This window comes from Mobula hypostoma, chromosome 4 (genome assembly GCF_963921235.1).
Source record: "Mobula hypostoma chromosome 4, sMobHyp1.1, whole genome shotgun sequence".
Lineage (NCBI taxonomy): Eukaryota > Metazoa > Chordata > Chondrichthyes > Myliobatiformes > Myliobatidae > Mobula > Mobula hypostoma.
Window position 1 is genome coordinate 64,513,559 of NC_086100.1, and position 23,560 is coordinate 64,537,118.

General features: G+C 40.1%; 1 protein-coding gene across 1 annotated transcript in view; it reads left to right on the forward strand.

Moving 5' to 3' along the window:
- prss59 (serine protease 59, putative) overlaps positions 1 to 23,560 on the forward strand; it is a 70,139-nt gene that overhangs the window by 41,357 nt on the left and 5,222 nt on the right. Inside the window, exons 6-10 of the mRNA XM_063047297.1 lie at positions 2,224 to 2,343; positions 4,099 to 4,112; positions 14,846 to 15,037; positions 18,676 to 18,766; positions 20,617 to 20,813. Coding sequence (XP_062903367.1) covers positions 2,224 to 2,343; positions 4,099 to 4,112; positions 14,846 to 15,037; positions 18,676 to 18,766; positions 20,617 to 20,813 — 614 coding nt within the window. The remainder of the gene's footprint in view (positions 1 to 2,223; positions 2,344 to 4,098; positions 4,113 to 14,845; positions 15,038 to 18,675; positions 18,767 to 20,616; positions 20,814 to 23,560) is intronic.

Genomic DNA, 23,560 nt, shown 5'->3' on the forward strand with positions numbered 1-23,560 from the left:
AAGTTGAGTGTATTAGGAATAATAGTGGGGTGCTAATTTAAGCAGAGAAGGACATAGCAGATACTCTTAACTCGTAATATGCCAGTAAGTGAAGAGAACAATAAGGTTGTTTTCAGTGACTTAGAAATCTTAGAAAGTGAGGTCCTGCTTCAACTGAGAAGGCTGAAAGTTAATAAATCTCCAGGGCCAGACAACGTATATCAAAGGGTACTCAAAGAGGTCTGTGATTGTATATAGGCTGTATAATGCACTTGTGAGGGCACACCTTGAGTACTATATACAATATTAGTGTCCTTGTTATGTAAGGGATGTGAAGGCACTGGAAAGTGTTCAGAGAGGGGCAACTAGACTCATTCCAGATCTGCAGAGTATGAGCTATGAAAGAAGACTGAAAGAATTAAATCGTTTTAGCCTAAGTAGATGTAGAATGAGAGGAGATATGATAGAAGTGTTCAAGATCACGAAGGGTGTAAGTAAGGTGAATGCCAGCTGCTACTTCAAAATTAATCTATCTTCAAGGACATGGACCATAGGTGGAGACTGGTTAAGGGGGATTTCACACTAACATTAGGAAGCATTTCTTTACACAGCAAGTTGTGGACACATGGAACAAACTACCTAGTTGTATAGTTGAGAGTATTGCCTTAGGCACTTTCAAGTCTAAACTCGATAGCTATTTCAACACACTATGTGAATAGGAATTTGACAAGCTTTGTTGGGCTGAATGGCCTGTTCTTGCCAAAAACATTCTAATATTCTATGTTCTAATTTCCATTCTGACATGTCAGTCTATGGCCTCATCTACTGCCACGACGAAGCTGAAGGAGCAACACCACATTTCCCATCTGTGTAGCATCCAACCTGATGGCATGAATATCAATTTCTTCAACTTCAGTAATTTCATCCCCCTTCCTTCCCTCTTTTTCCATTCCCCATTCTGACTCTTCTCTTATCTCTTCTCTTCTCCTCAATTGCCCATCAACTCGCTTTGGTCCCCCATCTCCTTCCATTTCTCCCATGGCCCACTGTTCTCTCATATCAGATTCTTTCTTCTTCAGCTCTTTACCTTTTCCACCTATCACCTCCCAACTTCTAACTTCAAACCCTCCCCCACCCACCCATCCTCCCTTTCAACTGGTTTCTGCTATCATTCTGGCTTCTGCCCCCTTCCTTTCCAGTCCTGATGAAGGGGCTTGGCCTAAAACATGAACTGTTTATTCCATTCTGTTGATGCTGCATAACCTGCTGAGCTCCTTTAGCATTTTGTATACATTGCTTTGGAATGGTATTGATTTTCCTTCATAACTTATGGTCAAAGTTCTGCTGTTCCTTCCATTTCAACTCTGAAGTGTTTTTACCACATGCACTTCAGCAGTTCAGATTAGTGATGTATCATTACTCACTTCAAGGACAATTATACTGACCAAATTTGGCACTAAAGGAAACTTCCTGCTAATTGTTGTAAATATAGGTTTTTGTAATTATACCTGTAAGTATATCTCTTCCTGAAATACAAATTTAAGTTGAATTAATAGTTACAATTTGCTTTGTTGTTTGATGGAGTCTTTTCTCAGTTGCATTTTTCTAAAGCGTAAGAATCCAGCTTTAACCAATCTCATAACTTATTCTTCTAGCTATTGGAGTAAGAGTACTAAGTATTCTCCTTTATGTTTTTATAGGCGGGAAGTTTGCTTTGGTTCTAAGTCCAAAGGACTTCTATTGGCGGGTGATTGAAAGTTTATTTACTTATTTATATTTAGAGATAAAGTGGGAAGTAGGCCTTTCCGGCCTATCAACTCCCCACCTTCTCCTATTCAACCCTCCACTAATCATGGAACAATATACAATGACCAATTAACCCACCAACTGGTACATCTTTGGACAGTGGGAGGCTACCGGAGCACTCGGAGAAAACTCACAGGTTCCACAGACTCCTTACAGATGAAATCAGAATTGAACTCCGACCTCCGACATCCTGTGCTGTAATGGTGTTGCGCTAACACTCACACTGTTCTTGTAAGTGTGCATGTTGGGACAGTGCAGTAAAATATTTTAACGAGCAGTGGTAGGTGCTCTATAGAAAGGTAAAAAGACTGTTAGCATACAAAATATTAAACACTTTAACATGTGACACTAAATTAATTTAAATTTAATTATACCTTATTCCACTTTTCAACATACTATTCTCTTAAAATAACGAACCATTGGCCATCACCATTTCAGGTTATGTGACCCACTTGAAATAAAATCTGGAATGGATTCTGCTTATTTATTGGAGACATTGGCTGGGAATTTCATGGATGTGGTTCAATATAATAAGGACAACAGAGTTTTTGAGGTAAGCACTGAAACAAACCAATTGTATGTTTTTAAAAAAATACCAGCAGATGTTTCTATATCTGATAGAAGACTGTGCTTTGTCTCGCACCAGAGATATGGCTTGTTTCATGTACACTGTGGCCTTGATTTTTCCAACTAATTTCAACCATCTGTGCTCTCTGGAGCAATGAGTATTTAGCAACTGGAACTTGCTTGATAAGGTATCCAGATCCTTAACAGCAAGACTTTAAATAGCGGATGGCCCAACAACACAAATGAGGCATTAATGTCCATGCCCCGTCTGCAAAAAAATACTGAAAGATCTTTTCAGTCAGCTAAGCCCTATCCACTACCTCTGACTGTTGCCAAACTTGTAAGGGATGATCTAAAGGAAATGAAGTAGATGGCATTTCCACAAAATATGGATTTTTATGTTTGATCCTTAATAAATCTAAGATTTCTTCATTTTTTTACTTTTTCATAATAACGTTAGCAAATAGCATACAACGTTTTCACACAAAGCTTCCACAAGAACCTAATAGTTAATTTCAGAATGCAAAAAATAGCTTTTTAAAGTTAAGTATTCAGATTTGCCAAGTTTATAATGTTCTTTCTAACTGCAGTTTTTTGATTTTCTCCTCCAAACGTTCTCAGTGTTTGTGATGGAATGAGTTAAGAGGCTTCCATTAACAAACTGTTTAACATATTTGAACATATTAATTAAGTACACAGAGGGCTGCCCAATCTCTCAAACCTGCTTTGCCTTTCAATAAGCTCATGCCAGATCTGACTGTAACCACAACTCTGCATTTCTATTAATTCTGGTAGCCCTTAATTCTTTTGCTTATCAAGTGGCTATAGACATTTGCCTTAAAATATTCATCTACTCTATTTCCAACATCTTTTGAAGAAGGAAGTTCCAAAGAGTCATGACCCACTGAGAGAGAAAGAGAAATTTCCTAAATGAAGTCAGTCAGATTTAAACAGTGACCGTGGCTTCAGATTCTCTCAGAAGAGGAAACATCCTCTTTAACATTCTGTATAAACTCCTGAGGATATTAGTTCCTTCCAATCTCCAATAGATGCAAGTCTAGCTTTGCAGCCCTTCACAATTAGGCAAAACATTCTATTCAAATAATTAGTTTAGTAACACTTTTCTGAACTGTTTCCAATGAATTAAGTTTGATGGGACTAAGGAGGTCATACAATAAGCAAAGATGTGATCGCAACAACAGCCGATAGAACTGAAGCATAAGCTTGACAATTTTATATTTAATTCCACTTAAAAGAAATTACACTCTCTATTAGTTTCCCTAATTACTTGTTGCAGACTAGTCATTTGCAAATTGAGCACCAGAATATTCAAGTCCTATATACCAGAGCTCTGCAATTTAGATAAAGTGCATCTTTTTCACTTTTCCAAATGAATGGGCAATTTCAGATTTTCTCAAGATACATACCATTGGCCTGACCTTTGCCCACTCAGTCAAATAATCCATATCTTCCTTACGTCAATTTGAAAAGTTACTTTCCTATCTTGGTGCCATCAGCAAACTTAGCAATCATAGTTCACGCAACTTATTTACTGCATGAAACCTGTCAAATTGTGAGGTCCTAACACTGAAACCAGCATCAGAATCAGAATCAGCTTTATTATCACGTTATTACTTGAACTTCTTTGTTTTGTGGCAGGATTACAGTGCAATGTGTAAAAGAAAATCATGTAAGTTACAATAAGAAATATGTATTAAAAAGTAGTACAAACAGAGAGCAAAAATAAGGCGGTGTTCATGGTACGTTCAGAAATCCGATGGTAGAGGGAAGAAGCTGTTCCTAAAATTTTGAGCATGTGAATTCAGGCTTCTTCACCTCCTCCCTGAGGGTAGAAATGAGAAGAGGGCATGTCCTGGTTAATAATGGATGCCACCTTCTTGAGGCATTGCTGATTAAAGATCTCCTTGAAGGTGAGGAGGCTAGTGCTCATGATGGAGATGATAATGCCCTGCAGCATTTGCCATTTGTTACATCTTGCTAACCAGTGAAACAACTCCGTCCACACATATGTTACCTCCCGCAGCACTGAGCTTTCACTTTTCACAGACTTTGATGCAACACCATTGCAAATGGATTCCTTTGATACACAGCACATTACTCCTTCGAAGGATTCAAAGAAAATTTATCGTCAAACTACGTATGCAATATCCAACCCTGAGGGTTGTCTTTCCCGCAGACAGCCACGAAACAAAGAAGAGCCATGGAACCCGTTCAAAGAAAAACATCAAACCGCAGCACCCTACCCCCCACCCTCCACATGCAAACAGTGACAAAAAAATGAGCGACAACACAGAATAGAAAACACAAAATCAAAAGGCATATTTCAGTTCAGCTTGGTGTTCATTATCTGCAGGCCGTCCTGATTCAAAATCATCCAAAAATAGCAGCAAAGAAACAGGAGCAACCAGAAACTGGAGCACATCATACGTGAATTAGAGTCCAACCTGCAAACCACGTCGATTAAACCTTACTCCAGCACCAACCTCCACTGGCATCAAGGGAGAGAGAGAAATCACTTGAACTCAAGAGGAGTGAGTGAGAGCGGGAGAGAGATGGCTGGATGCAGACACCCTCCTCCAGCGGCAGGCAGAGTGAGGCTGATAGAACACTCACTCAACTCTGCACCCACTCTAACCGGCAGGCGATGGAGTCGATAATGGGCTCGCAGCCCGTCTCCAGGCTTCCTAACCCCCATGCCGCACGCATCGCTTACAGTCTCGTGGAACCCTCCTAGGGACAGAAAAGGACCAGATCGCCGATCGACCAGGAAGACCCACCACCAGAATATAGATAACAGGCTCGAGCAGAAGCAGAATACATCTGAAATTTTAAAAAAGGTATAAAGGAAGGAAAAGAGTTCCTTCATGACCTGTTATGAGCTTGTCACCTTTGTAGCATTGTTCACTGGCACTATCATCAAAATAAGTTGATCAGACAATATTTCCATTTCAGAGAACCATGTTGACTTTGCCTGATTAGCTTCAGTTTTTCTAAATGCTCTGCTATACTTCCCTGGTCTCAGTTTCAACAGACATTTTGTTAACTCTTCTCCTTTATTCCTTCTGAAAGCATACTAATGGAAAAGCAGGAAATGCAATCATCTTAAAAAGATTTGGATAGGATACTTTGAGTTTAAAAGGACTTCTATAAATTGCATAAGCCTTTGAAAGGTAATGCCTCAACTTTGTAAGATGCAGATTTATTAACATTTCCAAGATGCAAAGGTAGCCCTCATAAACAAGTGCCTAGTTTTGGTTACTTTTTTAACTGATGGCCATTTACAAGGATAGTCTTCTGGTTTGTGACCAGAGCTGGTAGACTGGTTAATCAAAATAGCCTTAAGGTTCTAAGGCACATCCTGACATTATGCACAAAGCTGGCCCTTGTAATATCTGTCTGCTGCCATCCTCATGCTCAGCCTCTTCCTCATCTTACTGCTCTTGCTCTTGGAGAGGACTGAAAACTCACAATGATCAGATTATGCAGCGGAGAAAGCAGATGTCATGACAAGAACCCCATTCTAGGAAATGAGCACAGCAATCACTGAATGAAGCAAACAACAGAATTTCATCAAAGAGAATTTCTGAGTCTCCCCCAAGCTCCCAGAAGCTGCATTTTGTAACACAATCAACACTGCAGACATGACTGAAAAAGAAAAACAAAGAAGGGAATAGCCCTTCTCACCTCACAGAATCCCTTCAATGTATTTCCCATAAGATATAGAAACAGAATTAGACCATTTGGCACATCGATTCTGCTGTTCCATTTTATCATGGCTGTTCCAATTTTCCTTACAGCCCCAATCTCCTGCCTTCTCCTTGTATCCCTTCACGCCCTGACGAATCAAATATCTATCAACCTCTGCCTTAAATATACATAAAGACATAGTCTCCACAGGTGTCTCTGGCAACAAATTCTACAGAATCACCACTCCCTGGCTAAAGAAATTCCTCCTCATCTCCATTCTAAAAGGACGCTCCTCTATTCTGAGGCTGTGTCTTCTGGTTTTAGACTCTCCCACCTTAGGAAACATCCTCTCCGCATCTATTCTATCAAGGCCTTTCACCGTTCGATAGGTTTCAATTAAGTCACCCCTCATTCTTCTGAATTCTAGTAAATACAGGCCCAGAGCCATCAAAATCTTTTTCATATGACAAGCCATTCAATCCTGGAATCATTTTCGTGAACCTCCTTTGAACTCTCTCCAGTTTCAAACACATCCTTTCTAAGATGAGGTGACCAAGACTGCTCAAAATACTCCAAGCGAGGCTCACCAGTGCATCCTTGCTTTTGTATTCTAGTCCCTTTGAAAGGAATGCTAGCATTGCATTTTCCTTCCTCACCACAGACTCAACCCACAAATTAACCTTTAGAATATCCTGCATAAGGACTCCCAAGTCCCTTTGCACCTCAGATTTTGTATTTTTTTCTTCATTTAGAACAGTCAACCCTTTCATTTCTTCTACTAAAGTGCATGACCATTTACTTCCCAACACTGTATTCCATCTGCCATTCTTTGCCCATTTTCTTAATCTGTTTAAGTCCTTCTGTAGCCTCTCTACTTCCTCAAAACTATCTGCCCCTCCACTTATCTTTATATTGTCTGCAAACTTTGCAACAAAACCATCAATTCCATCATCCAAATCATTGACATATAACATAAAAAAATTCGGTCCCAACATAAACCCCTGCGGAATATCACTCGTCACCAGCAGACAACCAGAAAAGACTCCCTTTATTCCGACTCTTTGCCTCCTACCAATCAGCCACTGTTTATCCACACGCTTTCCTGTAATACCATCGGCTTGTAGCTTGTTCAGCAGCTTCATATGTGGCACCTTGTTAAAGGCCTTCTGAAATCCAAGTACACAATATCAACCGATTCTTCTTTGTCCATCCTGCCTGTTATTTCTTCAAAAAATTCCAACAGATTTGTCAGGCAAGATTTTCTTTTGAGGAAACCATGCTGTCTACGGCATATTTTATCATGTGCCTCCAAGTACCCTGAATTTCAAAGATAATAGGCCTGTCGGTGAAAGCTTTCGTGGTGAGTGTGTTTGCCCATAATCATATTCCTGAACAGATATCTTTTAGATGTGCATTTCATGGTAAAGTTTGACTGATATGTGAACAGAAGCATGGATGTGGGGAAATAACAAATGTGGATAGAATTAGTAACAGAGAAATTACCCACCTAACTGAGGTCCTAGGCAGTACTTCTTCTGCTCTACACCAAAGCCCTGATTAGTCCTGACAAACCCACTGACATCTCATTAGATTAAAATGCTCAGATTCCCTAATTGTAACTGCAGCTACAAGTTGTCCCTCTCCAACATTTCACTGAACTCAGCCACACTGAAATGTGCAATGTCTGTTTGATTGTGGCCAAATCCCCAGGCATCAGTCTGTTGTGACGGTGAATCAAGTCACTGGAGAGTAACAGAAGCTGCCAAGATGAGGCCACTCACAAGTCAGAGGAGTAACACCTGATGTCCTGTCTGTGCAGTCCCTAACCTGACAGCGTGACCACTGATTTCTGCAGCTTCCAGTAGTTTCTCCCCCCTCCTCCTTCTCTTTTCTTCCATTCCCAATTCTGACTTGCCTCTTACCTTTTCTCTTCTCCTTATCTGCCCATCATCTCCCTCTGGTGTCCTCCTCCTTCCATTTCTCCCATGACCACTGTCCTCTTCTATCAGAATCCTTCTTCAGCCCTTTACCTTTTCCACTTTTCACCTCCTAGCTTCTCACTTCAACCCCTCTCCCAGCCACCTCCCTTCCCCTTCACCTATCACCTTCTATTGTACTAATTCCCCTCCCCGACCTTCTTATTCTGGTTTCTTCCCCCTTTATTTTCAGTACTGATGAGCAGTTTCTGCTCAAAACAACTTTCCATAGATGGAGCCCAACTTGCTGTGTTCCTCCAGCACCTCAGACTGTGTTGCTCTGGAATTCCAGCAACTGCAGAACCTCTTGTATTTATGATCTAAGATGTCTTTATTCATCACAACAGGCATGCATTCTCTTGGAGAACTTTGAAACAGTGTTTTCCTGAACTCAAAGTACATATTATACTTTCATTCCATATTCTAAAGATATATGATTAGGGTTAGGATTAGTGAGCTGTGGACGAGCTGAGTTGGGGCTGGGAGCACGACAGCATTCGCGGGATCTCCCCAGCACAATCCTCGTACTGTTTCAGTTGTTGATGCAAAATGAAGCACTTCACTGAATGTTTTAGTCATAGTCATACTTTATTGATCCCGGGGGAAATTGGTTTTCGTTACAGTTGCACCATAAATAATTAAATAGTAATAAAACCATAAATAGTTAAATAGTAATATGTAAATTATGCCAGTAAATTATGAAATAAGTCCAGGACAAGCCTATTGGCTCAGGGTGTCTGACCCTCCAAGGGAGGAGTTGTAAAGTTTGATGGCCACAGGCAGGAATGACTTCCTATGACGCTCTGTGTTGCATCTCAGTGGAATGAGTCTCTGGCTGAATGTACTCCTGTGCCCACTCAGTACATTATGTAGTGGATGGGAGACATTGTCCAAGATGGCATGCAACTTGGACAACATCCTCTTTTCAGACACTGCCGTCAGAGAGTCCAGTTCCATCCCCACAACATCACTGGCCTTACGAATGAGTTTGTTGATTCTGTTGGTGTCTGCTACCCTCAGCCTGCTGCCCCAGCACACAACAGCAAACATGATAGCACTGGCCACCACAGACTCGTAGAACATCCTCAGCATCGTCCGGCAGATGTTAAAGGACCTCAGTCTCCTCAGGAAATAGAGACAGCTCTGACCCTTCTTGTAGACAGCCTCAGTGTTCTTTTGATGTTTTAATGAGTAAGTGATAAATAAAGCTAATCTTTTTTCCTTTAAGTGGTTTGATGCAATTTCAATAACTAGAGTGACATTGTTTACTTCAATATCTTGAGACTAAAACTGGTTCTGTTGAATTAACTATTTACAATGGGAACACACTGTAACTGAAAGATAGCTTTTCAAATGCCTTTGCTGGAACAAGGTGCTTCATATGAGTGGTCTAAAAATTTGTGAGGACAGAGAATACAGATTCCCCAGATTAGTGTTCTGAAGGCTGACTCTCTGGTACACAAATATCCCAATCATGCCTAGACAAATATACTTATGACCGGTGAGCCTGTTTGATATACTACATGACTAAATAACTCAGCTGTCACAGTGCTTAGTTGCCTGGTTTGAAGGAGGACAATTAACATTGTTTTACATTTGGCTGATGCATGTGAGAACAATGGCTCATGGCTATATCAGTTTGTAAACCAAGCTGTTGAAATCTCTTGAGCTGCCAGTCCCTGCTGTTGGCTAGTAGATTATAGTCTATAGACAGTACTGTTTATCTTTGTTTGGAGACACAGGACTGCATCAGGCCCCTCCAGCTCAATGAGCCTGTGTTGGCCAGTTGCACCCATGTGTCCAATTAACCTATTAACCCGTACGTCTTTGAAACGTGACAGGACAGTGGAGAAGCCAGCAGAAGCCCACACTGTCACGGGTATAACAGACAAACACCTCACAGACAATGCTAGGAACGAGCCCAGGTCACTGATGCTGTAATAACATTACACAAGTCACTACATTAGCATGCTGCACAATTCTTGTTTACAAAGATGCCCTTTTAAATTTAAACAGATTCCTGCTTGCAATTTACATTAAGAACCGAAGACTCATTCTTGTTTGAGTTAACATCTGGTATATTCACATAATTCCATAACTCCTGAATCCCCTACGATGTCCCATCTTAAATCTGCAGCTGGGAGACCATGAGGGAAATGACATAACTGCAATAACAGTTTACCGCATCTGTTTAGATGCATAAATTTTAGGCCAAAATAAAGGCCTTTTTTCTGTTATAGACCCTTTTCAATCCTTTATAAGATGACTATTATTTTACTGCTTAGCTTTCTCTCTCTGGCAGAAAATAATGGGTAAGAGGAGGGTTAATAACTAAGCAAAGCCATGGGGCCTGACAACATGCCTGGTCAAGTGCTGAGTGATTTTGCAGCCCAACTAATAGAGGTCTTAACAGATATAGAAACATAGAAAACCTTCAGCGCAATACAGGCCCTTTGGCCCACAAAGCTGTTCCGAACATGTCCTTACCTTAGAAATTACCTAGGTTTACCCATAGCCCTCTATTTTTCTGAGCTCCATCTAGCTATCCAGGAGTCTCTTAAAAGACCCTATTGTTTCTGATTCCACCACTGTCATTGGCAGCCCATTCCACGCACTCACCACTCTCTGCATAAAAAACTTACTCCTGACATCCCTTCCATACCTCCTTCCAAGCACCTTAAAACTGTACCCTCTCATGCTAGCCATTTCAGCCCTGGGAAAAAGCCTCTGACTTTCTGCAGGATCAATGATGCCTCTCATCATCTTAGACATCTCTATCAGGTCACCTCATATCCTCTGTCGCTCCAAGTGAAAAAGGCTGAGTTCACTCAACCTATTCTCATAAGGCATGCTCCCTAATTCAGGCAACGTCCTTGTAAATCTCCTCTGCACCCTTCCTGTGGTTTCCACATCCTTCCTGTAGTGAAGTGACCAGAACTGAGCACAGTATCTTTGATTCAGACCAGTGTCCCTGCAGGCTTCAAGGCATCAGGCATCATTCCAATGCCCAAGAGAGTGACAGTAACTGGCCTAAACCAGCTACGTTGGACTCTTTCCAATTCGCCGACTTCTCAAACTGGTTCACTGGGCCTCCACTCCATTCTGTCCCACCTAGAAATCAATGACTCATTCGCCAGGATGTTGTTCATCAATTTCAGCTCTGCGTTTGCCATGATCAGAGGCTGGTGGGTAAACTGTTCTAGTTGGGATTCAAGACCCCTCTCTGTAACGGGATCTTGGACTTATTGACGGAAAGACCCCAGTCAGTCCAAGTTGGCAGCAACTTCTCAAGCTCCATCACACTAAGCACTGCTCCCCCCAGAGCTGTTGCTCATTCTGCTGCTGATCACCACTGCACAGCCAGATCCAGCTCAAATCACGTCATCAAGCTTGCTGATGCTACAACAGTGGTTGGCCTCAGTGATGCCAGTGATGAGTTGGCAGACAGAGAGGAGGTAGAGAGGCTTGGCAAATGATGTGAGAACAACAACCTGAGCCTCAACGTGGACAAGACAAAAGTGACGATTGTGGACTTCAGAGAGGCACAAGTCAACCACTCTCCATTACACATCAATGGCTTTTCACATGCATTTTCAAAGTTCAAAATAACTTTATTATCAAAGCACATATATGTAACCATACACCACCCTGAGATTTGTTTTCTAGCGGACATACACAGTAAATCCCAAAATCATAAAAGAATCAATGAAAAATTGCACGCAACAGGACAAACATCCAATGTGAAAAAGACAAAAAACTGTTTAAATACAAAAGAAATAATAAATAAATAAATAAATAAATCAATCACAGGATCATGAGATGTAGAGTGCTTTAAAGTGAGTCTATAGGTTGTGGGATCAGTTCAGCATTGGGGCAAGTGAAGTTATTCTCACTAGTTCAAGAGCTTAATGGTTGAAGGGTAATAACTGTTCATGAACTTGGTGGTCTGTTCATTCTTCCTGATGAGAGCAGCGAGAAGAGAGAATAGCCCGAGTAGTGGAGGTCCTTGAAGAGGGACGTTGCTTTCCTGTGACCGCGCTCCATTTTGATGTGCTCAATATGGGGAGCACTTTACCCATGGCAGACTGGGCCATGTCCATTACTTTCTGTACGGTTTTCTGTTCAAGAGCATTGCTGTTTCCATACCAGGCCGTGATGATCTACACCACACATCTATAGAAATTAGATGCCATACCAAATCTTTGTAAACTTTTAAAGAGGTAGAGGCACTGCTGTGCTTTCTTCATAATTGCACATGTGCTGAGCCCAAGAAAGATCCTCTGAAATGATAGCATCAAGGAATTAATGAGCCTCTGCACCTCTGATCCTCCGATGAGGACTGGCTCATGAACCTCCGGTTTCCTTCTCCTGAACTCTGTAGTCAGCTCCTTGGTCTTGTTGACATTGAGTGAGAGGTTGATGTTGTGGCACCACTTGGCCAGAATTTCATTCTCCTCCAATACGCTTATTTATCACCGCCTTTGATTCAGCCAACGGCAGTGGTGTCATCAGCAAACTTAAAGTGGCATTGGAACTGTGCTTAGTCTCACAGATAAGTGTAAGGAGGTTTCATCTTTTATGTTACTGCGCAGGCTAATTAAAATGGCTTCTTTGTTATGTTATACTTAGGAATGCTTCTCTGTTATGTTAAACGTTGAGAAAGTTCTTGTGCTAGTAGCTTGCTTTTGGTTAGAGTGTGATAAGAATATGTTACAAACCAATTGGGATAGTTGTTATGTTTTTGGTGTATTTGAAGATACTGTATGCGCGGGGTTTCGGGACAGAAGGCGGGAGAGAGAGACAGAGGATGGACCAGGTGCTGTGATGTCCGCTAACAGGGTCGGACCCCGAGCAGGGCGTTTGGCGAGGAGAGGAGACGAAGATGTGGAGCGTCTGGTCAACCACCGTTGTTGGTCCCAGGCGGCCGGTCGAGGTGGTCCGAGGGGTCGCAAGGTGAAGAAGAAGGGTCCTAAGCTCCAATTGTTTGTGCACGAAGAGATTGAACTTTGATAAGTGTGGCGCCTTTGATTTTCCTTTTATATTTTATTCTCTATTAATTATATAGTTCCAGTAATATCTATCAACTGTAAATCATTTAATTGCATCTGGTGTATTGTATGTTATTTGGGTGGCGTGGGGTACATCACACAGTATCCACACAAACTAATTACCCAGTTTGGCGGGGCCAAGGGCTGTTTCCCTAGACGACAGCGAGCCGAGCGACCCTGAGGCTGGCCGGGGGGCCTACATAAGTAAGTATAAAGTGAATAGAGCAGGGTGCTAAGCACACAGCCTTGTGGTGCAACTGTGCTGATGGAGATTGTGGAGGAGATGTGAATTGATTGGAGTTGGTAAGTGAAGAAATCAAGGCTCCAATTGCACAGGAAGGTATTGAGGCCTTAAAACTTACTGATTAGGTTTGAGGGCATGATGGTATTGAATGCCGAGCTGTAGTTGATAAAGAGCACTGTATGCTGCTCTGGTGTCCAGTTGTTCCAGGGTTGAGCGAGGAGTCAATGAAATAGAATCTGTTGTGGACCTGTTGTGCCAGTAGGCAAATTGGAGCAGATCCAAGTCGCTTCTCCAGCAGGAGTTGATATGTTTCATCAACAACCTCTCAAAACACTTCATCACAATGGATGTAGGAGCTACTGGACAATAGTCTTTGAGGCAGGTACCATGTTCTTCTCGCACTCTGGTATAGCCATAGCCTGCTTGAAGCAGGTGTGTGACTCAAACTATTGTAGTGAGAGGTTAAAGATATCGGTGATCACTCCAGCCATTTGATCAGCACAGGTCTTTAGTACTCGGCCAGGCACTCCACCTGGGCTGGATGCTTTCTGTGGGTTTGCCCTCCTGAGGGACGTTCTTACATCGGCTTCAGAGACTGAAAGCACAGGATCACCAGTGGCTGTGGGAGTTCGTGAAGGTTCCTCCATGTTTTGGTGGTCAAATGAGCATAGAAGGCATTGAGCTCACCTGGGGGTGAAGCCTTGTTGTCACCTATGTTGCTTTGTTTCACATTGTAAGAGGTATAACAGCATTCAAGCCCTTTCACAGGTGTCAAGTATCCTTCAGTGATTCAAGTTTGGTCTGGAGCTGACTTTCCAAAGATCTTCTCTGGACCTCATATGTCTTACTTGGTCACCTGATCTGAATGACACTGTTCTGGCCCTTAGCAGATTGGAGATCTCATGGTTCATCCAGGGCTTCTGTTTGAGGAAGACTCCGAATGATTTTGTGGTGACACACTCATCTAGAACTGTTTTATAAAGTCTGTGAAAACAGTAGTATATCCTCTGAGAGTTCTTGAACACAGCCAAGTTCACCGACTTGAAGGAATCCTGTACCTGCTCCTCTGCCTCCCACAAACCCACCCGCCTTTGTTGTCCTTATCTCTGAAGCCTTGATCTTTATGCAGGTGGGACGTAGGCAGCCAAGTAATCAGATTTCCAGAAATGTGTTCTAGGCATAGAACTGCTGTCATTCCTTGTTGTGATATAGTCTTGGCGTGGAATGGTAGACATTCCTCATCGTAGTACAGTCTAGCCATGAAACAGTAGGCTTTCATTATTGTAACATAACAACTTTTGAATTATATTTCATTAATTAATCTGTGATAATATTTTGTTTTAAGTGCTGTATATGATATATGCATTGTGGATGCACTGTGGTCTGAAAAAGTTGTTTTGTTTAGTTGTGACAATAAACTTGAACTTAACTGTCTTCTCATAATGTATTTGTTCATGAGTTCCCTTTAAATGTCTCTAGTAATTTGTTTATATGTTTTTTTAAACAGGACCCAAAAGGTGCCAACATTACAATTGACGTGCTCTGTACGATAATGGAGAATCCTTCCTTGGGTATACCGTACAAGAGATATGCAAAGGTTTCTCAGCTCCTACTGGATACATATGAAGAAAAATGTCTGGACGCAAGTTACAGCAAGTTTTTATCTGATATGTTGAACACTTCCTGGGCTGCTCCAGCAGCAGATGGAAGTAGGAAAACAGCCACTATTTAAAAACTGCTACCTTATTGTATTTTGGAGTACAAAACTAGTGGATAATTGGAATAGTTTCACACATCATTGGAAACGTCTGTCAATCTGTCTGTCTCCATGGCTAACAGTAGAATTCATGGGCACCTTCTGGCTTCCTGTACCACTATTACTGGAGTCCCTGATCATTGCTTTTATATTCTAGTCCTCCGGAAATGCAATGCCTGCACTGAGGACTGAAGTGTAAAAGCAAGGATATAATGCTGAGGTTTATTAAGGCATTGGTTAGCCAGCACTTGGAATCCTGTGAGCAGTTTTGGGCCTCTTATCTAGGAAAAGCTGAGCTGGCTTTGAAGAAGGTCCAGAGGAGGTTCAGGAAAATGATTACCGGAGTTAATAGGTTAATGTACAGGAACATTTGATTGCTCTGGGCCTGTCCTCTTTCGAGTTTAGACTGAAGAAGAGGGGGGAACTCATTGAAACCTATCGAATATTGAAGGCCAAGACAGAGCGGATGTTTCCTAAAGTGGTGGAGTCTAAAACCAGAGGACACAACCTCAGAATAGAGGGATGTCCATTTAGAACAGAGGGGAGGAGGAATTTCTTTAGCTAGAGAGAGGTGAATCTATGAAATTCATTGCCACAGACAGCCTTAGAGACCAAGTCTTTGGATTTACTTGAAGTGGAAGTTGATAGGTTCTTGATTAGTCAGGGCAATCAAGGGTTACAGGCAGAAGGCCGGTGAATGGGATTGAGAGGGCTAATAAATCAGCTGTAATACAATGACGAAGCATACTCATTGGGCTGAGTGGCCTAATTCTGGTCTTATCAATATCTGCTCCAATGACACTGATGTAATAAGAATCTGGCTTCAGGAATTGCAATCCATCCAGCCTAAGGCGAGAACCTCCCAACTCCTGTACCCATTCATTACAATCTGCAGGGCATTCAGAGTTCTGATACTCCATGTTCCCCAGCTCACCGCACCACTCATTGCATAGAACACATCTCCTTCCTAAAATCTAGATCATTGTCATCAGTCTGTATGGAAGAGCAAAACCATCTATTTAACAATCCACTCTACAGATACAAGACCAGAACTTGTGCTGTTCAAGATTACTGGGAGTGGGAGAATTTCTTCCCCCCAGAAAGTTGTTCCCATTTTGAAACCATTGACTGGTAAAATGCTGATCATTCACCCATATTTGAATATTATCGTGCAAGTACAAGCTAGATAATTCCTTGGACAGGGGAACAGACTTTTGATAGCCAGATAAGTTGTGACAAATATGATGAAAGTAATGTTGTTTTGCTGGGTTCTGTTATTACAGAAGCCACATAAAATGAGTATGGTGCACAGTTCCCATGTATTATGTGTATGTTGTGAGAGATACTTTCTTCTATGAGATATTCAAGTAATGTTGGGTACAACATAGATCATGTTGCTTCATGGGCTGTGCTTTTGCTATTGACCATTCTGTAGTTCATTTTTCATTAATAATAATTTGTTTGTAACTTAACAGATTAAGGTTTAAGATCTATTTTATTTCTTACATCCATCTCACAACATGAGGGAGTAAAAATCTTTTATGTTGTGTCTCCATCGCTATGTACAAGCAATAAGAAGGAAAATATGGGAAGACATTGCCCAAACACTAAGATAGTACATATAATTGTTTGTATACATGTATGTACTGTCAGATATGCAATCAAATCCATGTGTATTGATAAATGTGTACTGAGGACCTGGTGAAAGAAGCTGTCCCATAGGCTATTGGTCCTGGCCTTAATACTGCGGTACCATTTGCCAAATGGAAGCAGCTGAAACAATTTGTGGTTGGTGTGGCTGGAGTCCCTGATGATCCTGCAGGCTCTTTTTACGTACCTGCTGATGTACTGTCCTGAAAAGAGGGAAGTTCACATCCACAGATGTGCTGGGCTGTCTCACCACTCTCTGCAGTGCCCTGCGACTGAGGGTAGTACAGTTCCCGTACCAGGCAGTGACACAGCCAGTCGGGATGCTCTCAATGATGCCCCTATAGACAGTCCTGAGAATTTGAGGACTCAAACCAAATTTCTTCAGCCATCTGAGGTGAAAGAAGCGCTGTTGTACTTTTATCACCACATGGTCAGTATATGCAGTCCAGGTGAGATCCTTGGTGATGTGTATACTGAGGGACTTAAAACTACTCGCCCTTTCAACTACAGTCCCATTGATGTGAATAGGAGCAAGTCTGTCTCCGTTCCTCATGATCAACTCCTTCATTTTTCAGCATTGAGGAGAGGTTGTTTTCTTGGCACCACCATACCAATCATGTTTTATTTAAATTTATTTCATTATCACATGGAATTATTTGAATCATTACTACACAAAAAGAAACGATTAGCACATTGAGTGTACATAAGCTTCTGTCAAGTCCAATTCCTCCCTCTTTGTCCATGAGTTTAGTTTTTAGACTGGGTTCTTGGTGTACCTAGAAGTTTATTTTAGAAACAGATTTCCAAACTAAATACATACATTGTGCCTTTTTTTTTGCAAAAGTCTAAATATTTACGGATTTATGAAGAAAACATTTCTTCCGATTGGGCCGCAGAATTTCATTGAGGTCTGGGTTTAATATTAATATTTGTTATAAATGTTAGAGTTAGAATTGAGTGAGAACTCTGATAGTTAGGTTTTCTGAGTGAATAGGTAATAAACGAATATTAATGAAGGTATATTTTCAAAACTGCACTCATGATTGTTTCCAATGATAATTTATTTTCCATTGGGTTCAATCAGTTACTTTAAAATAATATGGTCAGCTCTCATTATTCAGCAGAGCCTTCTCAACATAATGTTAAAGTTCTTTTAAGATGTAATAAATGATATTAGTGCCTTATAATTCAAATTGTTCTGTTTTCACATGGCCTTTGAAAACTGATGTCCAGTCCAGGACACAAAAATATAACAGTTCAACTTTTTCTAACATATTGTTAGAACCAGCATAAGAATTTGCAGTGAATGATACCAGTGTTTCAAATATGCTGCATTGTGTGGGCGTGCATGAGCCACAGTCAGTAACCTTGTTCTTGAATTGTCTTCCAAGTGCTTCTTATCTCATTCCCATGTTAAGTTGAAACGAATTAAGAATATTCTGGAAAAGATTGGGAAAATAGAAATGTTCCATCTGGTGCTGCTACCTTTTAACTCTTTTCCTCCTAATCTTTCTTTTTCGGTGCTGATGTCACCATCTAATGTCAGGTTTTAGCTCCCTGACCACTGAATGCCAAAGTGATTAGTCTTCAGGCATAGTTTGTTTTGGCCAGTTGTTCAACCTTTGGGAGCGCTCGTCAAAGTTGACACCATCCACATAAAAATGATTAAAAACATGTACTTTAAAAGTGGTCTCACTAGATTCTAGTCAGAAGCAGGAAGCAAATTCTTTCCCTCTTGCTACCTCGTAGGCAGTGAGATAATTTTTGAAGAAGGGAATTGCTGTTCTGGCTGGCCCACAATTTGATATGCAAACTTAGTAGAACTTTGTATTCAGCATTTACCTGCTTGGGCACAGAGTATTTTTATATGTTTATGCACTTAGCCACAGTGTATTTTTTTACATGTTTTCACTCTTCAATGGAATTTTTCACTTATTTCAGGCAGACAATGGGCTTATCAGTCGTGTACAGAATTTGGATATTATCAGTCAACTGAATCCCTGCAGCAGCCTCTTGCTGGTTTTCCCCTCAGGTAAATTGGATTCTAGGTTCTTTGATACTTGTAGTGTGCTCTTATTCGTCCCTTATCTTTTAGTGAGGAAAATTAAATCACAGTATTCTTGAGTAATCTCACATTTAGCTGTAGAACAAAAATAAGAAAATCAGAAACTGGAAACAAACAAGAGAAAGTCTGCAGATGCTTGAAATCTGAGCAACACACACAAAATGCTGGAGGAACTCAGCAGGCCAGGTAGCATCTATGGAAAAAAGCACAGTCGACGTTTCCAGCCGAAGCCCTTTAGCTTGACTGCTTCAGAATTGTGTGTTTTGCTTGAATAAGAATCTGGTTTTATTTGTCGCAAATTGTCCACTAGCAGTATTTTTTCATCCTTTTAAACACAATATGTTAATCCAGCAATGGAGTACACAACTATTGAAGGAAAATCTAAACCACTATTTGCATTAATTTACTGTGGAACCTGTTTTGTACTAGTAATAATATTAATAACTGCTGAGGATTGTGGTGAGTTTTGCTATCTTTCATAATGCAGTCCAGACCATTGATTGTCCTTGCAGGTCTTGTAGGAATGGGTAGCACACTAATTTGGCCCCTGCTTGATAAATCTGTGTCTCTTCATTCAATCCCCTTTCATGAAGAAGTAATGACTGCTGTACTGAATCTATAGCCTGGGCTGATTTTCTTCTAACTATTTTCACCTACTCTCTCCCATTGCCAAACATCTGCCAACAGTTATGCTGCCAATTCAGAAATTTCCCTGCTCAATTCATTTGCTTTTGTTGTATTAGTTGGGACAGTTTCTTCCTTGCTAAGTTTACTTATTCGTTATTTATTTAATACTAAATATTCACTTTTCTGGATGACTCTGCACATTTGGAATACAGAAGTTGTTGCCCATTAACCATCTTCAGATTTTAGTTTGTTGAAAACCAGTGAGCCAAGTTATACAGAGATTTATGCCTGTTATATATCGGCTTTACCAGTGAGAATTCATTCTGAGATTTTCTGGGAACTTTATTAGAGTATTGTGGGATGAAGAAATAAGCAAAAAGCAAGAGGAATTCACAAAACATGCCATTTGTGTTTTGGTTATAAGTCAATACCTCTGTTAACTATGGAATCCAAATTCACTCATAAGTTGTTCACCTAATTTTTAGTTGCCTTTTCTCTGCAATGTGAAAGAAACATTGAATTTATTGCAATTTGAATGAGGATTTAAACTGAAGTTTTGTACGTTTTTTCAGGGGATATGTGGTCTCATGAGAACTGAGAAATCCTGATGTGCTCAATTTTTTTCCTTCAACTAATAACTTTTAAACAAATCTGGTCCCCTTTTTACTGTTTGTATGCGTATATTAGCTGTCTTGATTTTCACATTGCAACAGTGACAGCACTTCAAAAATATTTCACTGGCTCTACAGCACTTTGCTATATCCTAAATTCATGAAGTTTGTTGTATAAAAACAACCCTATTTTTTTTTAATTTAGGCCCACCCCATCCACTTTTCTTATTAATGTTGGGAAAAAATTAATATAAAAGAAACGATCACATCTTTCATGCAAAATAACTCCAGTGTTAATATTTCATGCTTTTTTTGATTCCATCAAAGTTAATTCATTGGAGATCTATTTTACAAATTCAAAATCAATTGTTTCGTAAAGGTTTTATGAGACAATAATCTTAATAAAGACAAACATGGTAAGATTCATTTTATGTTTGTTTTTTTTTAAGAGTTCACAGTGGAATGCCAAAATCTTATTTCCTGCCCATCTGGATCAACTTGAGGCCTTCGTTAATTACATAAGTAAAAGGAACTATTTTACAAAATCTTGTTTTGTTTTCTGTCTCTCTTCTGTTTTAGTTACAAACTGCAGCAATGCATGGATTTATTTGGTCCTGCATTCAATCATACTGTACTTGCTGATGCTGTACAGCACACCAATGAAAACTATGGAGGTACTAACATTAAAGGAAGTCGAATAGTTTTTCCAAATGGCTCAAAGGATCCCTGGCATGTACTGAGCATTACCAAAGGTCATAGAGCTATTTACATTCAAGGTAATGATATTAAGAATATAATTGTTCCAATTTCTGCTAGTTTACACTTATATCATCTGTGAAATCCAAGCCATGTTAAAAAATATCGGTTGATTCTGTGCTGAGGATCACATAAATTGAAACCATATTCAGTAAAAATTAAGTTTCCATAGTTTTTAAAACCAACTTTGGATATAATAAGCCCTGGCCCCGACCAACATCAAAATAAAAATTAAGTCTGTATGTGCTTAAGTTGAAGTCATTGTCTTAATAAATGTTTTTGCAGATATTATTTAAAAAATTGCAAGTAAAGACTAAATAAAACTGGTCATAAAACTGGTGACTGATTCAGTATAAGTTAATTATTATCAGCTATTTATAAACAGCTTAACTACAAGTGGAAGATTAGATACTCTAAAGAAAATAATTATAACAATAATTTGTAAAATGAGTATTTTCTTCCGCATTAATAAATCGTGGAACAAGTTAAAATGTCAGCACAACATTGTAGGCCGAAAGGCCTATTCTGTGCTGTACTGTTAGATCTTCTATATTCTAATAAAGTTGCAACAGTTAAGGACTGAACTACGTCTAGAATATTTTAATGTACCAAAATTATCTTCTGTTACAATATTGTATGTTAATACAATAATAAATATTTGTGCTTGTTATATATTTTTTCATGTATGCTTGAAGTACACAAAAACAAGTTCAGACACATTGTGTGCCTAGATGCCTGAAACAGGAACTATATCCTACTCAGTATTTTATGTAATCGAGGGTGTCATTTAGTAGAGGACATTCATAACAAGGTTTTGGAGCAGAAGAATGACACATCCTTAAAGAAAGAAAAGATAGAAGACAAATGAGAGATAGCCAATAATATTAAAGACGATACCAAAAGTTTCTTCAGGTATATAAACTGTAAAACAGAGTTGGGTGTAGATGTGGGACTGCTGGAAAGTGTTGCTGAATAGCTAGTAATCAGAGACAAGAAAATGATGGACAAACTGAATAATTATTTTGAATCAGTATTCACTGTGAAAGACACCAGCAGCATGCTGAAAGTTTGAGAGTGTCAAGGGATAGGAGAGAGTGAATTTGCCATTAGTAGGTCAAAGGTGCTTAGGAAGCTAAAAGATCTGAAGGTAAATTAATCAACTGGACCAAATGGTTTACACCCCAGGGTTCTAAAACTGGTGGCTGAAGAGATTGTAGAGGCATTAGTAATGATCTTTCAAGAATCAATGGATTCTAGCATGGTTTTAGAGGACTGGAAAATTGCAAATGTCACTTCACTCTTCAAGAAGGGAGAGAGGCAGAAGAAAGGAAATTACAGGCCAGTTAGGTGGAATGCAGTGGTTGGGAAGATGTTGGAGTCGATTGTTAAGTATGTGGTTTCAGGGGACTTGGAGGGACATGATAAAAAATGCCAAAGTCAGTGTGGCGTCTGTAAGGGAAAATCTTGCCTGACAAATCTGTTGGAATTACTTGAAGAAATAACAAGCAGGGTAGACAAAGAACAATCAGTGGATGTTTGGTCCTTGAATTTTCAGAAGGATAGAACATTGGCTGATTGGCAGGAGGCAAAGAGTGGGAATAAAGGGAGCCTTTTCTGGTCGGCTGCCGGTGACTAGTGGTGTTCCACAGGCGTCTGTGTTGGGACCACTTCTTTTTGCGTTATTTGTCAATGATTTGGATGACATTATTTCAAACAGTGACTCTATTTTACTGTACATTCTCGTTTTCATTTGTGCCTGCCAAAATGCATGACCTGTCCATGAAAGATCATTTGTATAGTTTACTTGTTTCTTTCTTAACCACACAGTCAAGGAATCAGATTGTCGTCCTTCTTTGGATGGCCAACAATTTATGCTAGTGGCCTGGGTTATTTTGGTAAGAACTAACAAGCAGACAAGATAATGTTCATGGATATAATGCAACCTCGAATTTTCAAAGATCTTGCTTTTGTTTCACTAAAACTAGTTCATTGTCATGCTGTGAATGCCTAAAAAGGGACCATATCACTTTAGTTTTGGAGTATTTTGTGTTTTTCTTTGATTGTTTGAATTACTTCAGTGTTCTGTTATAGATTACTACCAAGGCTTTATTACTTCCATATTTCAAAATAATTCTTAAATCAGACTTCTATTAAATAAACTGCCAAAATCTGAGAATGACAGAGCAGTGAGTAATGCTGACCAAAATTGCAGTCTGTGGTCTGTACTCAGGAAGCTGATCTTGGTTGGGGTGATGTAGCCTTCTAGAATTAGATCCATTTTACCTGGTTTAGTAAAAAACCAGCTACTGGTTTGCTGCTCCTAGACCTATTCAGTAACTTCAGGGTAAGAAAATAGCCCTCACAGTTTGTCAGCTCTCTGATTTTAACTTTTCATATTGACAAGCTCCCAGGACGTATGAACTGTCCCATTTTGTACTTCTGAAGTCAACAGGGGAGAGATAAAGAAAACCATTTTCATTGGCTAGTGTACCTTTACGTTAGTGAGTAGTGAAGCAGAGATGCACAACTGCTAGTGCTGCACCTCGGCAGTTCCAAAGATTTATCTTCAATCATAACTTCAGGTATTACCTGCCTGGAGCTTGCAGTTTCTCCTACTTGACTTTCCTTCCAGTAGTCTAATTTTCCCCACACCCTCAGAAGTGCTGGATGATTAATTGAATAGTTGATTTTACTCCTATATTGTATAAGCTAGAAAAGGATCAGAGGGCAGTTGATAGGCATGTGTGTGTGAGAGAGAGAAAGACAG